This window comes from Sebastes umbrosus, chromosome 1, assembly GCF_015220745.1.
Source record: "Sebastes umbrosus isolate fSebUmb1 chromosome 1, fSebUmb1.pri, whole genome shotgun sequence".
Lineage (NCBI taxonomy): Eukaryota > Metazoa > Chordata > Actinopteri > Perciformes > Sebastidae > Sebastes > Sebastes umbrosus.
The window spans coordinates 38,123,409-38,139,782 of record NC_051269.1 but is presented as its reverse complement, the minus strand read 5'-3'; the positions used below and the strand labels follow the sequence as shown (position 1 = coordinate 38,139,782).

Below are 16,374 nucleotides of genomic sequence, written 5' to 3'. Positions count from 1 at the left end.
CACGGACATGAGCTGATGTGGAATCATGACGAGGAAACATTTGGATATTTTTGTACTCTGCGGGTTTTTAACCTACATTCTCAAAGCTCCTCAAAATTCTTCATTTTCTCCACCCATAGGTGTCCGCATAGTAAAAAGAAAATTGGATGTGCGGGTGAAAACCTGCCGCACAGAACCCCAGCAAAGGGCCGTGTCTGATGGTGTGACGTCATTTTGGCCGTGTGGACACTCGCGACATAAATCACGCTTTAAACTCATGACGAGAAGTTTCAACAGTTTCATTCTTTTGGTATCAGAGGGCCCAGTGGTATTTAGGCTTTAGCATGAGCTCACGAACCAAGGTTTTCAGCAGGGTTTGATTTCTCCAACAACACCATCATCTAATAGGCGTAGCTGTCCATGATGTAATCTACATTACAATTAGATATGGAGGATAAGGTGTGAGGAAAGATACCTCATTACAGTGTTGACTTTTTGCGGGGAGGTAGAACTCGGACATGCTCAGTACTCAGAGCAGACTATCTGTGTGTTATCATATGATTATGAGATTAGATTACATATGTGTTTGTGTCTTAACGTGTGGCTCTCTATAGGGTGTGTTGTTGCTCTGCACTGTTCACATTCAGCTGACAGACGGTCCCAAGCAGCTCCTCTCTGACAACAAACACACACCGAGGAGTCGCTGACAACCTGCTTCAGGAAGGGCTTCGGAGTGTGTGTGTGTGTGTGTGTGTGTGTGTGTGTGTGTACAATGCATACTTATCCGGTGTGTTTCACTCTATCCGCACACACACATAAACACAGCAAGAGTGTACGGGGACTCATCATTCAACTTAAGCCTCCAACACAAATAATCTCAGGGTCCGACCACATGTTGCATTTCCTCAGCCGCGGGCTCTGACAGCTGTCACTCACTCTGCTGACCTGTAAACATTCCTTCTGGTGGGCACAGTTATTAGATCAAACTGTACAAATATAGCAAATCGAATGCTATTAATCTTTGCTTATTGACGTAACCCGCCGTTAAATTTAGATCTGGCAGGGAAAGACTGGTAATATCAGATTCCATAGGGAGTCTTGTTTAAAAAGGTCTCGAGATGGTGTTTATTTTAAGGCCCGATGGTGGACATGTCGATGGCGTTGCATGTGTCCAGACCTCTTCCGCAGAACCACCCAACAACCTCACGGGAATGTTTCTCAGTGACTTCAAACATGACTGCACATACAGAGCTTGCAAAAAAAAGCACGTGGTTATTCATCAACTACTTCTATCTTGAGATTATTCTTATTTTTATAAGTCTTGGGTGTTGCTTTTATAGTTCCGACACCCCACGTTGACTACATTTCCTTCCTTTTACAACACACTGGCACACCTCTGCTCTGATATATCATTTGTAAACAGTGAAACAAAGCTAACTGTATTTGACAGTTTACCCTCTGGTTTCCCTTCAACACATTTTTGGCTGCTAAATCAACAGAAAAGAACTGGGGTTAACCTCGAAGTGCGGTTCCCTGTTTCAGCTCTCTGTGGTCTGCTGGTTGTAGAATAAAGCCAAACAGTGAAACGGGACTTTCCTGCTGTTAGAGTGAAACCTCCGTGTTTGTCCAACAATATGTGCGGGCCACCCTTTAATGCCTCTCCCCTATAGATTGCGGAGGAGTGTGTTTGTCTATGGTGTGGCATGGGGCCTTTGCTGTCTTAGCAGTGGCCTCTCTGCCCTGCCTGGACGTGGTTGCTGAACCAAGAAGAACGTATCAAACAAACACTCCCAACACAGAGCTATAGGAAGATTGGGTTACTCTGGACATGAGAGGACTAGTCCACTGCATTGTGTTACCAAAGTCACACACTCCTATGAGCTTCAGAAAGCGGCGTCCAAAAAGCGATGCAGTTGCAGCTTAAACCAGCAGTAGGCAGAATATTTTTGCCATCAAAATCCATAATAACTTTTCAGCATATTGTAATTCAAATATTCTGAGTGCATTGCTTAGCTTCTGGTAGTCCTGTCTGCTTCTCCAAACTGGGAGCGCGCCGACGGCATCTAAGCTACTGTAGGAACGTTACTACACTGACTATAAGGCTGTATATATACTGCACATGTAGCAGCATCATCATACAGAAACTTACATCAGGTCACGTGGGAAAAAGGTTTTAGAAGGGCTTGGGAAAATAGCATTTTGACACTAAAACATACATATTTTGACCAAAATTTGAATGTTCAGATTTTAATACATAAGGAACACTACTCTGATGATATAAAAAACTAAAAAACTCTTAACACATCACATAAACATCATATCTATCTGTCAAACTACCGTGTCTGGTAGTCACAGACTGCCATTGATGACTTTCTAGATCCTCTGATCCACTCAGGCGGTATTAAGCCATCAACACAGTGTCACAGACACTCAGTAGCACTTGTCTCTAATGCGCGGTGTTAAGTTACAACAGTGTTGGTGGAAAACCATCAGATAACTCCACACGGCTATGCAGGAGTGGCATGAGGAATGTGTCAGTTGTGCATGCATGTATGTATGTGAACCAGCTGTCATTAATGGATGTATTTCTGTCTCCATGCAGAGCTGAGATCCACCGGTACGGCTCATCACTTCGCCTACCTCCTCAACACGTCCGACTACCGGATCCTGCGTATGGACGAGGACCATGACCGCATGTACGTCGGCAGCAAGGACCACATCCTGTCCCTGGACCTCCATGACATCAACAAGGACCCACATATCGTAAGACCATTCCCCTGTAACCTCTAATGGACTGTTACACTGCGATTAAGCAAGTGCCTTTACCTCAGCGCTACAACAGCCGCTCCCAGGGCAAAATGTTCTCTTCTATCGCCCCAGCAGCGGCCATGTTGGTTAGCTCACATCTAGTTTTTGTTGGACTGCACTTTTTCTGGTGTCGGGTCATTAAAACGCTGTAATTGGGTTATGACAATCCCAACAGGACTAATATCAGCCTGGGTGGACATCCCCTTTTTGCCGTCTTAGCCCAAAAAATCTCATAAAAGCCAGTGATATATAACGGGTTGGGTTGTAACTATAAAATGTCCTCTGTTCCCCCGTCGCAGATCCACTGGCCAGTGTCCGAACGGAGAAGGATGGAGTGCCTTGTGAGCGGGAAGGACGCCAATGTAAGTACACGTGTTGACAGCACTCATAAGCTCAGCAGAGTCGTTCAAGCTGAGGTGAATTCCTTCAAGTTGATAGGCCAAAAAAAAGAAAAATGTGCCGTTTTGTCAAATCCATAGTCTGAAAAGCATACAGCTCTCTCCGTTGTGCACAAGAGGAACCTGTAAAAATCACCTGTGAGGTTCAGAATTGGCCCAGTAAAAGCGCTGGTTCCCTTGTGTCTCGCCAAGGAGACGGGAATGGATTGGAGCAGAGAAGCCCAGTCAATCTCACCATCCTCTCTGCCAGGCCGGGGTGGGGAGAACAACACTGGCAGATAGTTTGATATATTGTATATAGAGAAGCACGGTATTACTGGTTTATTTTTAGCCACTTAGACTTAAGCGTTCGGTAAATCTGCAGGAGGTGCACCAGTAAAATATGAATGGCCTTTCATTTACACAACAGTTAAATTGACTCTTTGTGTCTCCAGGAGGAGTGTGCGAACTTCATCCGTCTGGTGGAGCCGTGGAACCGGACTCAGCTGTACATCTGCGGGACCGGAGCTTACAATCCAGTCTGCACCTTCGTCAACCGCGGACGCAAACCTCAGGTTAGGATTAAAGACTTGAGGAATGTACAAGCCAAGAAGGTGATCTCTCGGTACTCGGCAAACATAAACAGCTTTCTTCATCTGCATCCTGAATGGCATAGCTTGGCCTCTCCTTTTTTTTTTTCCTCTTACCCAAGTTCTCCATCCACCTTACGCTAGGTCCCCCATTTACGATTTTCCTCCATCATTAAGCCTGCTCGAGGTACCATGTCTCCGCGTCTGGCAGCGCGGCTTCACCGGCACACACAGCTGTCATCCCCAGTGAGCCGTTAAAGCTACTCTGTTTAGTCTCAGCCTTTTAATGGGACCTCTTGAATTTCCTAAACCAAGCCAGGCATCGCCACCTCGCGTTACTCCCCTTTAACACCTCGCTCTTCCTTAAATATCACACTTGTTCCCCTAATGATGACCAAGGGACTTTTTAAAAGGGGGGATAAATAAAAAAGTAAATTTCCCATTGGACTCTCCCTCGAGGTATGTGGCGCGGCGCAGAGAAGTTGCAACCGCAAGCGCAGCTTGCACGAGTCCCTCGTTGCACGCGGTTCCTACGTGACCCCTTACTAACGAAGGGCTTCCATCCATTCACTCACCTATCCATCCACCCCTTCATGCATCCAGGCCACCCGCCAGCCTCTGCCATGTGAGACGTCGGGTAATTGGAAGTGGGAGCTCCCATTATGGGGTGCCAGTGGAATGTTCCAGTTCTAGTCCATTAATGAGAGGGCTGTTTTTTTTTCAGACAGGTCCGAGTACCCCCCCACCCTGTGACCACCTTTTCTCAGCTGGGCTGGGGAGTTAACTATGATTGCAAAAACATGAAATGATACACTCTATACAGATATAAGGAAACTTTTTTTGTCTTTATTAATTCAACATCCAGACAGATTGTTGTCATTCGATTACACCACCGCAGGGTATGTTGTTAAGTTCTCCAGGGCTTAAAGCAGGAGCCTTGTAGCTTTTTGTAAACGGTCTCAGCTAAATGTTTTGCTTTGGCAGCAGCTTTGAGGAGAACGTATGTAGCATACTGTGAGAGCTTTTATTGACTCAACCACAGGATAGGGAACCATCTGGTCAAATAAAGCTACTCACATGCCTTGCACAATCTTGCACACACACACACAAACATATATATATGCTCCAAGCTTTGGCGAGGAAAAAATTGTCATGGCCAATTTCAAAGGGGTCCCTTGACCTCTGACCTCAAGATATGTGGATGAAAATGGGTTCTATGGGTACCCACGAGTCTCCCCTTTACAGACATGCCCACTTTATGAGAATCACATGCAGTTTTGGGGCAAGTCATAGTCAAGTCAGCACACTGACACACTGACAGCTGTTGTTGCCTGTTGGGCTGCAGTTTGCCATGTTATGATTTGAGCATATTTGTTATGCTAAATGCAGTACCTGTGAGGGTTTCTGGACAATATGTGTCATCGTTTTGTGTTGTTAATTGATCTCTAATGATAAATATATACATACATTTGCATAAAGCAGCATATTTGTCCACACCCATGTTGATAAGAGTATTAAATACTTGACAAATCTCCCTTTAAGGTACATTTTGAACAGATAAAAAATGTGCGATTAATCACGATTAAATATTTTACTTGCATTCTATTGATTTCAGTAGTATTGCTTTGGGGAGTTTCTCACCGTGTCTTGAAGTCAGGACAGATTCAAGTGGAAGGTCAGGGAGGTCCTTGATACTTCCTCCTCAGTGGCGTAACATCCAGACTGTGTTGCTGTCTCCTGTTTTAGACGTCCATGTATCTGCAGATGGCCCAGGCCAGAGGAAGGGCTAGCCGCGCAGCTGAACCCAGCGCGGTGCACGAGACACTTGGACTAAAGGTGCGATGTGGGCCCTGTCTGCACCGCAGCCCTGCGTTCCGCACCGGGCTCGCGGTCACCAGCAGCATGCTCCCTCTCTTTGTGTCTTTGAGCGCATTTTGTCATCACCATCTTTTAACGTGGCCATCACTCGTTTATCTCCGTTAACATTTGGCATGCATCTTGTCCAGTCCGTGCACAATCTTGTGTGATGTGGAGTTGCATTTAATGTCACCTCATTTTTGTTTCACTCATATTTTCTTTGTGTAAGCCTCATTGTCTGAGCACCCTTTCTTATCCGTTATTGTCCATTTGTGCTTTGCATTTGTGCTAAATGTCATATTTTGCATGAGAGCTGGGTTTTCAAGTGGAAATGGCTGTTAAAACATTCTGTTGACCTTTGCTCGGCTCAAATTTAATTAAACAGGCTTTCACTGCTGTTCAATGCATGGCATATTCATCTTTATTTAGCATATATTCAGCGGTGCCCCATGAACAACAGATAACCGAGTCATTCATCCTGCTTATCTGAGACAATGCAGGATGTCCCACCCATCAGTCCCTCACCGCGCCGAGCCCTCCGCCTTCTGTAGGAATGTGGTGCAGTCTCTCCCACAGAGGCGGGAAGGACCAGTCAGCATCTGACCCGCTCCCACAGCAGGCTCTGTTAGCCCAGAGCAAACAACCAGCCATCTGTAGCCAACTAGCTGCGAAGCAAAGGATATAAAAAAGAGCCACATACTTGAACATGTCTCCGCTGTTTGAGCTCTCCAAGCACTTTGAGAGGGACTCTTGTAGGACATAAAGGCTTTAGGTGAAGTGGGACGCTTTGAAAAAAGTCAGATTTTATTTTAAATATGTTGCAACTTTTGTGAAGGGGTCATATTTTACAGCCTGGGTTGTAAAAACATGTTCAGGGCACTGTTTCCCTCTGGCACACATAAATGTTTGTGACCTTTTTTTGTTACACGTCAACATCTGGCATGGCTGGGAGTGAGCTGCCAGCACCTCCTTATTAGCACGAGTGGTGATTTTAATCAAAGATGAGTAGGGAATTGCACAACTGTGCGTGTATGATCCAATGAAGTGAGTTTGGCACGGTGCCGTAATCTCTCCCCTTGCTTTAGTGCTGATGGACAGTGACAGAGATGTCTCCATCTCTGCACCCGTTGGGAGAGAAAAACGTGGATTGGACATGCTCTGGTCTGTGAGGCGGGGCTACGGGACATGTCATCGCATGCCACTGATTCATTTTCCCCCACTCTCATACGCAAATTCCTGCCAATCACCTCTCAGTGCGTGCGTGCAGCGATGCCACGAGCAGTGAGCATCCGTCATCCAGCCTCCATCCCGGCTTTGTTTTCACTAGCGCTGGATTACAGGTGTCAGCAGTCGGCCTTGCACAGCCACCGGCACCGAGAAGCTGAGAGACATTTGGCATGCAGCTTATTATGCCGAGAGAATCAGCCCCCACGACACATTGTTTTCCACGGTAGAGTGGCATAGAGGTGGATTAGAAATTCCCTGCTTTCCCCGCATGTATTTTTCTGTATGAACGCACGCTCATTATTCTAATACTTCATCTCCCATCAGGCCGTGCAGGTCCCACAGGAGTCAGAGGGAGCACATTCACTGCCTCATTTCCCCCCTCACAAGGGAATCACAGTGACAAGATGAAGAGCGCTGAAATTTATTGCCGTCTCCGTCTGATTTTTCCATTTCAGGAAGAAATCTTCCATTTGGAGCCGGGCAAAGTGGAATCTGGGAAGGGAAAGTGCTCCTACGACCCGAATCTCAACAGCGTGTCAGCTTTGATCAGTGAGTATCATTTGGGTTTGGTCACATGAGGGCGTACAGTAACGCCCAGCGGCCCTCATAGCAACGGCAGTGGCATCCCCATATGGATTCCTCATCTTTTATCTCCTGTTTCTTTATATGGCCTTCTCTCTGCTCACGATTTATGTTTTTGGCAAACCATGTGAACAGAAGATATTTATTATCTGCCATTGAAGAAGAAGTCAAGAAGGTCAGACCAATGTCTCCCTTTCCATTCTGTGCCTATTTCCCACAGTGAGCTGCTAAATCTAATCATCCTAATCATTATATCCAAAGGAATATTTCCTTGTTAGGGTGGAGATGGGCACAATACTATGTGCCCATTTAATACGTGAAGCCCTCACTGGGGAATTAGTGGCTTCAAATGAAAATACTTGGGACATGTTGGGAATGCTTCATCACCGTTTGGAGTAAAATGATCTTTATTCCTATATTTACCAGGGCTCATACAGCTCTATTTCCCACGGATCCTGAAGTATTTGCACATGTTTTAGTGTTCTTACATACCATTATATTTTCAGACGGGTGACAAATGAAAGGGAAAAACTGAACAATGAATGCGGACTCTTCCATTAAGGGAACGAGGGGACACTGAATGGTTTGATGAGGATGAAAATAATGTGGAAAAATCGTTCAATGAGGGAATATTTTCTTGGAGGACCGATGTTCATCCATCCAGGTGGAGAATGGATGGAGAATGATGGCCCGACACCTTACAAAGACACTTCTGTTAGAGTCACAATGTGGGTTTAATGTTGGAGGAAAGTCATTAGACCAAATATCGAAAAGAAAATGTCATCTACTTGACTTTAGTGATAGTTTCACTGTCTATCCATCCTGTAAATCTACATGTAACAAAGCTTAGTGGTAACACTTTATAATGAACATCATTTATGAATGGTAAATTGATAGTTAATTAAACTCAGTTAATAGTTATTTTACTGTTAACAAACAATTAAATTATAATTATTAATTTTTACTAGTATTAGTAATGCTATAATTTGTTATTTTAACTGATTAAGATATCATTAGTAAACCTTAAAGAAATCATTTGTAAAACATCTATAAACATTACATAGATAGATATTTGTAATATTTTGTTAATGGTTAATAATTGGTTTGTAAACGTCTATAAACATTGTTTGGTTGGCTATTATAGAGTTACAACTGATGATTTTAATACCTTGTTAAATGATAAATACATTGTAAAACATCTATAAACATTAATTAGATAGTTAATATTTGTCAATGGTTAATAATTCATTTCTGGTCCATCTGTCTATGTAATGTTTATAGATATTTTACAAACTTTTTCTTAAATGTTTATAAATCATTTGGTAATTATTAACAACTACTTAATAAAGTATATAACATGTTATAATGTTTGCAACAATAAACTCTTAATACACTTTTTACTAATGTCATCAGAATGTAATTGATATCGTGTCTTATCAGCTATGATACAATATATAATTTATAATATTAATAATAATGAATTTATAAGTAATTATTTCATAATACATAAACTAATGATAAAATAACATAAATTATAGCATTATTAATAATTAGTAGACATTATTAATTATCATTTTGTTGTTTGTTAACAGTAAAATAACTATTAACTAAGTTCAATTAACTATAAATTTACCGTTTATAAATGATGGTTATTATAAAGTGTTCCCGGCTCAGTTTAGCTTGTCCTGTGTTGTAGTGTTCATGAAGACAGTGTCCTCTGTCCCGTTACCCAAGGTCACTTCCAGACCACACAGTTGCCACCAGTGAAAGGCGATCTTGTCTCTGTGGGGCGAGACAGCGGGTGTAAATCACTGGCACTGCTTTCCCACATTAGCGCAGTGCCAGCTGACCAGTATGGAACCAGTACTGTCATCCAAGATGGATTTATCCCCCACTTCCACCAGTTAGCGTCATACAAGGGGACAGTGTAGTCGGTGTTGATAAGGATTAAGAACCCTGTACCACAACAATAGATTCAGCACTGACTGCTCAGCTCTCCACCACATTAGACATCCCATCATCCGTGGACGTTTTAATGATATACCATCAATCTTCATGGGGCGCTGATGAGGACCATGACATTGGATATAATGGTGGTAGGACGGTGTTTTGTTGTTTGCTCTGCTCTACCTCCTGCGGTCTGCTTACTCCATCTCTGACAGTCACACCTGCTCTCCGTGGGGCCTCCTCCTCCTTACAGCAGCTGGAGGACCAACACCTTGCCTTCCTGTGGCTTAACAAGGCTGTTGTATACATTTGTCAGTCTGCACACATGGATGTGCTCATATTTTATGTTTTTATGGTGTGCGTGTGAAGGCTGTTTCAGGAGGATTGAGCACTGTTTTCTGTTACGCTTTATTTTACGTGTCCCTTAAATTCTTAGTGGTTTCCTCGGAAGTTTCCTGGAAAGAACAATATAAGTTACTAATACAAGAAAATATAGTAAATACCCATACATTTATTTTAGCTTTTAATAAGAGAACTAGAACATATTATAGTGGTTTAATATTTGGTAGGGGTTTACAAGTGGTTGTTGATTTCAACAGGAAGTTCCTTGAAAGAAATGCTTAAATCTTAATGCTAGGAGTAACTAACATTTTAAGGGAATTAAATGTCAGCTGTAGCGTCTTCAGTCTTTTAGCATTAGCTCTATATTATATACAGCATGTAGCCATCTTGCGCATATTTAGGACTTTTTTTTTTACTGGCTTCTCGTTTAAAACCAATTAGATGGAAACTTAAAAAAAAAATTAAAAATTTGATACAGGCAAAATACATCTAACAAACACGACAATATGATGACATGACAATATAACCTTACAAAAAGAGAAATAAATGAAGAAAATACTTGAGAATATAAAGAAGATTAAAAAGAAATTAAATAAATAAATCACAAATTAATAGGATCCCTTCAGTAATTTTGACAATTGTGACAGGTAGAGCGTATTCATATTTTAAAGTCCCACTCTTCACGAGAGCAAATGTTTTTCTGTTAATGTTGTGTTGTGTAACATTTTGGTGGTTTGGAGCATAGTTCTTTTTTTCCAAAAGAAATTGGCTTCGCAATGTATTTTTTTAGGAAACATTGATTGAGATTAGTTCTTGATTGAGCTTTGAATATAAATATTTACCCAATAGAATAACTTTAAAAAGTCTCTGAAGATGGACCTTTCAACCAACTTCTGGACTTTTAGCATTTGCATTAGCTTACTAGCTAACTACAGGTAATAAAATCTGCTGGTGAGTCACAGTCGTCATTTCAGCTGACAAAATCCACAATAGTCTGATTTGTTAACTTCTGTGTGAAATCAAAGAGAAAATTGTTTCCAAAATTACTGCAAATATCTAGTGGTAAATCTGGGCTGTGGCAAGAAGGTAGCACGCAAAGTGCAAAACTCTCGCGAGATGGTTAAGGTTAGGCATTGGCCTTCAATAATTATTTGTGGGTTACCTTCTAGACACACCCGTAAATCTGCCCCGTTTTCATTGTCAACATCATGAGCCATGTTAGAATGTAAAGTTTGACAGGCATAGCAACAGTAACTAAGGGGGACGGGGCTTGGCAAATAGTCAATTGAAGGCTGTTTCCATTTTCCCTGTAATTGATGACAAATTACGTTCAGTCCTTTCCAGAAACCCTCCTCACAAATTACAGTTGCATCAGTTCCTTTCTAGGAAATATTATTGGATTGACCATTTGCTTCTTGATTGACAGTATCGTTCATCCTCACCACTGTACCTAAATGAGATAAATGTGTAGATGATGACTTTGTTACGCTGAGCTTCTTTATTGTGGAATAAAACAGTCCTGAGATGTTGGGTTACACATTTTGAAAGAAAGGCCTTGGTGTTTTGTGCCAAGGGTGGTGCTGGAATGTCCGAGTGAAGGAATTTCACTGAACTGAACTGTTTCCTCTCTTTCTCAGATGGTGAGCTGTACGCCGGGGTGTATGTTGACTTTATGGGAACGGACTCGGCCATTTTCCGTACTTTGGGGACGAAGACTGCCATGCGAACAGATCAGTACAACTCCAGATGGTTAAATGGTAAAACATCTTATTTAGCCTCTAAATGATACTCATCCAGCTTTGTGAAGCAGGATTTTTCAATACAATCCAAATGTAAAGCTCAAATGAAACGATTCTGGTGTTTGCATATGTTTCCCTCAACAAGTGATAAACAGGAAATGCTGACAGTTTATAAAAGATTCCAGCCAGATGTTTTCCCAAAGTCATCCTCCGCCTAAACATCAGCACCTCTTCTCCCCGCAGACCCGACTTTCATCCACATACACCTCATCCCCGACAGCGCGGAGAGAAATGACGACAAGCTGTATTTCTTCTTCCGGGAGAAGTCCTCCGAGATGGGCCAGAGTCCTGTGACCCAGTCCCGTATCGGACGCATCTGCCTGGTGTGTACACAGTTGAGAAGCGTGTTTGTTTTGGGGTGTAAACATAATGAAAAGAAGACCTGCGTCGATATGAAAAACAGGCCGGAGAGGCTCCCGAGGCAAACTAGTGTTTGGCCAACGCTGACGTGCTGGAATCCACATGTCTTTAACCTTCCTGTCTACAATGCATCCCTCTGTCTGGGAGATTGACCCCTGACCTCTGACCCTGTGATCTTCTGACCTCTTCTCCCTGGTAGTCCTGAAACACTTCAAGCTTTTAGTGTACATGATGGTGAATAAGTTACTGCCTTTAAAACAAACTCTCTCTTAGAGTCCTCCTCAGTTAAACTAGAGCGAAAGCGAGTTGAGCAACAAAAACAAATAACAGCAAACGTCTCTGGAGAAGTCACGGGGCAGCTTGTGGTGTTTATACGGTGCGAGTGTGAGTGTATGCTTTCCCATATGGACTTGCGTGCATATGCGAGCGCTACAGTGGGCGTATGAGCACGATTATAAGTGAGAAAATGTGGCGTACGTGTGTCCGTCAGCCTCAGCTGTTCCACCGTTGTAATTATTTGAGGGGGTCAGGTGGTGACCCGGCACACAAACACTCATCCCCCTCTCAGTGGGCTCCGCCGCGGCCTCCGGAGAGCCGGTCTTGTCATTCTTACTTGGCCACACATCTGGATACTCTTACTGCCACTTTCCACACCACCAGGAATACACTCTTAGCAGTATCCTACTGTAATTACACTGGAAATTATGAAAATATTTCAACTCCCAAAATGGGATTCATAGGCCGAAAACCGCTCTTTTAAAATTAAATATTAAAATTAGGGCTGTCAAAGTTAACGCGATAATAACGGCTGTGGCGGGCTTTTAAAGCTAGAGTGAAGATACTGGTATCATATGAAACTAGAAAAAACCTAAAGAATCCATTGGTACCAACCATGTCATACTAGCTTACCGTGAAGGAGGCTAAATAACGTTCCAAACTTACGCTACATTTTGGCGAGGAAAAATTGTCATGGCCATTTCTGACCTCCAGATGTGTGAATGAAAATAGGTTCTATGAGTACCCACGAGTCTCCCCTTTACAGACATGCCCACTTTATGATAATCACATGCAGTTTGGGGCAAGTCATAGAGCATTTTTCATGTTAAATGAAACCTGTGAGGGTTTCTGGACAATATTTGTCATTGTTTTGTGTTGTTAATTGATTTCCAGTAATATATATATACATACATTTGCATAGAGCAAGCATATTTACCAACTCCCATGTTGATAAGAGTATTAAATACTTGACAAATCTCCCTTTAAGGTACATTTTGAACAGATAAAAAATGTGCGGTTAACAATCATGCGATTAATCGCGATTAAATATTTGAATCGATTGACAGCCCTAATTAAAATATTCATGCTTTCTCTAAAGATGCTGATTATGGAGGAGTGCACTAAAGCACATACTGGTCTCAGCTCTTTCTTACTGGGATATATTCTGGCCTCGCTCCACCACAGATGGAAGAGTCTAAATAGGAGGAGACGGTGTTTACCATCTCACTCCCCAAACCCCCCTCGCCTTCCTTTTAGCTTCCTGGCTTTGCAAACCAACATGTACTGTATAGTGTGTGTGGGTGGCTCCACCTGGGTTTGTTTTCAGTAGGAAGACAGAGGAGGATGTGAGTTTGAGAGCGAGTGATGGAGGAAACTGTTGTCTGTGTCTCCACCCTCTCAAATACAGAACGATGACGGAGGCCACTGCTGTCTGGTGAACAAGTGGAGCACCTTCCTGAAGGCCCGGCTCATCTGCTCGGTGCCGGGGGCCGACGGTATGGAGACGCACTTCGACGAGCTCCGTGAGTACAAAGACCTCCACGCCTGCAAACTGAGATTATGCTGTGGTGGTTCCTTGCCTTCACTATTACCAGTTGATGTGGTGATCTGTAGGTTACTTGGTGTGGGTGGGGGTGTTGTATAGACTCTGTTGTCAATCAAACATGTTGTGATGTCTTTTCCTCCTGCTTCTTTTGCCAGATTACATCCTACACATCTAGCCCTGCAACTAACCATTATTGTTATTGTATTATTTGCTCTATTAATTGAGTAATAATTTGGTCTATAAAATATCAGATTGCTTGCTTTATCTGACCAAAGCCCAAAGATATTTAGGAAGGCATGGTGTAGGGGTCTCCAACCTTTTTTCCTCGGAGAGCTAATTTGATAAAATGAAAGTGGCCGGGAGCTGCTCATAGCACCAAGTCGTACAACGCCAGTAGCTTTCTGCCTTACTTTTATGGTCCTTTAATAACGTTTCAGCCACCGCAGTCATCGCCTCTATTACAATCCCACCATAGGTGAAGGGCCTTTTGTGTTTTGTTAGGATGTGCGCCACTTTAAATGAAGCCTCTGTTGCTGCGTTGGCTTTCTTCGTCGGTTTGGTAAACAGAGACTTTTGTCTTTCAAGCGTTGTTTTCAGATCCTTTACCCTCTCTGTTCGTAGACCGCTACCAGCCGGAAAGTCCTGTGAAAAGCTGCTGTGGACTTTGGTGAAGTGGCGCTTGACGTTACATCTTTTAACGACGAGACGCACATTTGTCATTCACATTTGTGAAAAAAAACTGTCAACCATTCCTCATGAAAATAGTCTATTTTTTGCACTTCCCACTATAACCTCCGAAAGATCGATTGCGTTAATGTGTTTAAGAAATTAGTGGCGTTAAAATTAATTTGCGTTAACACATTATTATCGCGTTAACTTTGACAGCCCTAATTATCAAATTTATGTACACCTTTAGCGAGCCACTCAGAAGCGAGCTAGACCCGTGATATAGATATTTCTTTTTATTAGTCAAGAACTTTTGTTACACCCTGTTTTTTTTTAAAGAAACTAAATATCTTCTTTGTGCCGTTAATCATTTTGACAGTACGTATCGAGTGGCGAAGAAAAAAAGACAAAAATGACATGACGGGATTTATTTCAGACATATTCATTTTCAGGTTCCTGTCATGTATGATCACATCTGAAATATTAAGTAGAGAATAGCCGACTGCGGGATCCGTTTCTACCGCAGCACCTGCCAACAGTGTGCTTGTGCAAACACACACACACACCAGAGCTCAGTCCTCGGCCCATATGGCAGCCCAATCCCATCACACGGCCCATACAGCGTACTGTAATGAGAATGACACACATACTGTACTCCCACACTGTCTTTTTCTTTCAAGATGTCTTAAACAAAAGTGTCTGTTTTTTGTGCGTGTGAAGTGGGGGGGTCGGCCTGATGGCGGGCAGATCAGATCACTGAGCAGGAATGTCTGTGAGTGTGAGACTATTAGCCTCTCCAGGGGAAGCTCTTTCCCTTTCTGTCTCGCTGGTTTAAAATAGAGCCAAATAGTGATAGGGGACTGATGCGTGAGACAACTGTTGCTCTTGAACTAATCTCAAGAATGAAAAGTGCCATGCCTGTTGAATCTGATGATAGTCTTTTGTCTCTTTATCCCCCCGACACATTCCTCGCTTTTATCTCAACCCGCCAGCAGCTCTAAAAGCAACTTGTTTTCACAGGTGACATTTATTTTATCCCTCATTGAACAAAATGAAAAAGTGACACTTGAAAAACTCTGTGGCCTTTTCGTGCGTGCAGCCACTTCACCTAAATGGTGTGAGAGCGGTTCTGAGTGTGAATGGACTCACTTTGCCTTTTACAAATGAGGGTTTTGTCTTTGCTGGTCAGGTCAGTGTTGACACGGGCGTGCTGCGCTGAGTGGTTCTGTGACAGAGTCGGAGAGAGCGGTCAGCGTTTTGGCGCCCGGTGATGGTTTTACGGATGTTGCTTGTATAAGGCTGTGAATGTGTAGTGGAGCAGGCTGGTGGACGACCAAGGACGGACGGGCGTGACAGGGTAGACATGCCCATAGAGAAGACTGCACGTCAGTTTGCAGAGCAGCCGTCCCTGCCAAGGACTCCTAGAGGGGACAGTAAATTGGATATGATTGAGTTTCACGCTAATGGCTTCACATGTCTCGCTGGAGAGTTTGTGTTTACAGAGCAGATTTCAGGCTTTATCAAGGGTAAATTGGTCTTTAACTATTGCACATTGAATACACATTGAATTAGGGCTGCTCGATTATGGCAAAAATAATAATCACGATTATTTGGTCAATGGTGAGATCACAGTTATTTAAGACAATTACTCATTGACTTTGGATACATCATGTATTTAGACTAGAGAGAACATTTTGTAGGCTACATCTTAAAGTTAAACACATCAATCCGCTTTGAGAGAAGGGAGCTCCATCCTTCCCCGTAGGGAGGGGGGGCACCTCGAGAACTAAGCAAAGAGGTCTGGGCGAGGGAAGCTGTAAAGCGCCATCTTTACCCCCCGGGCCTTTCCAGCAGGTCGCGGCGCATCGCCACGGAGGAAATTCGCCCGGGGAGAGTTCCCACGAGGGGATCCTCCTTCATCGAGCGGCGTTCATGACCCGCCGAGCGGGGCGAAAGCACACCTCTGTCAAGGAAAGGGGATTGCTGGATTTATAACACAAGACTAAACGAGAGCGTCA

General features: G+C 43.2%; 1 protein-coding gene across 1 annotated transcript in view; it reads left to right on the top strand.

The window, feature by feature from the left end:
- Positions 1-16,374, top strand: part of sema3fb (sema domain, immunoglobulin domain (Ig), short basic domain, secreted, (semaphorin) 3Fb) — a 185,915-nt gene that overhangs the window by 153,399 nt on the left and 16,142 nt on the right. Inside the window, exons 5-12 of the mRNA XM_037764608.1 lie at positions 2,582-2,742; positions 3,087-3,149; positions 3,620-3,739; positions 5,501-5,590; positions 7,294-7,387; positions 11,347-11,466; positions 11,692-11,831; positions 13,553-13,667. Coding sequence (XP_037620536.1) covers positions 2,582-2,742; positions 3,087-3,149; positions 3,620-3,739; positions 5,501-5,590; positions 7,294-7,387; positions 11,347-11,466; positions 11,692-11,831; positions 13,553-13,667 — 903 coding nt within the window. The remainder of the gene's footprint in view (positions 1-2,581; positions 2,743-3,086; positions 3,150-3,619; positions 3,740-5,500; positions 5,591-7,293; positions 7,388-11,346; positions 11,467-11,691; positions 11,832-13,552; positions 13,668-16,374) is intronic.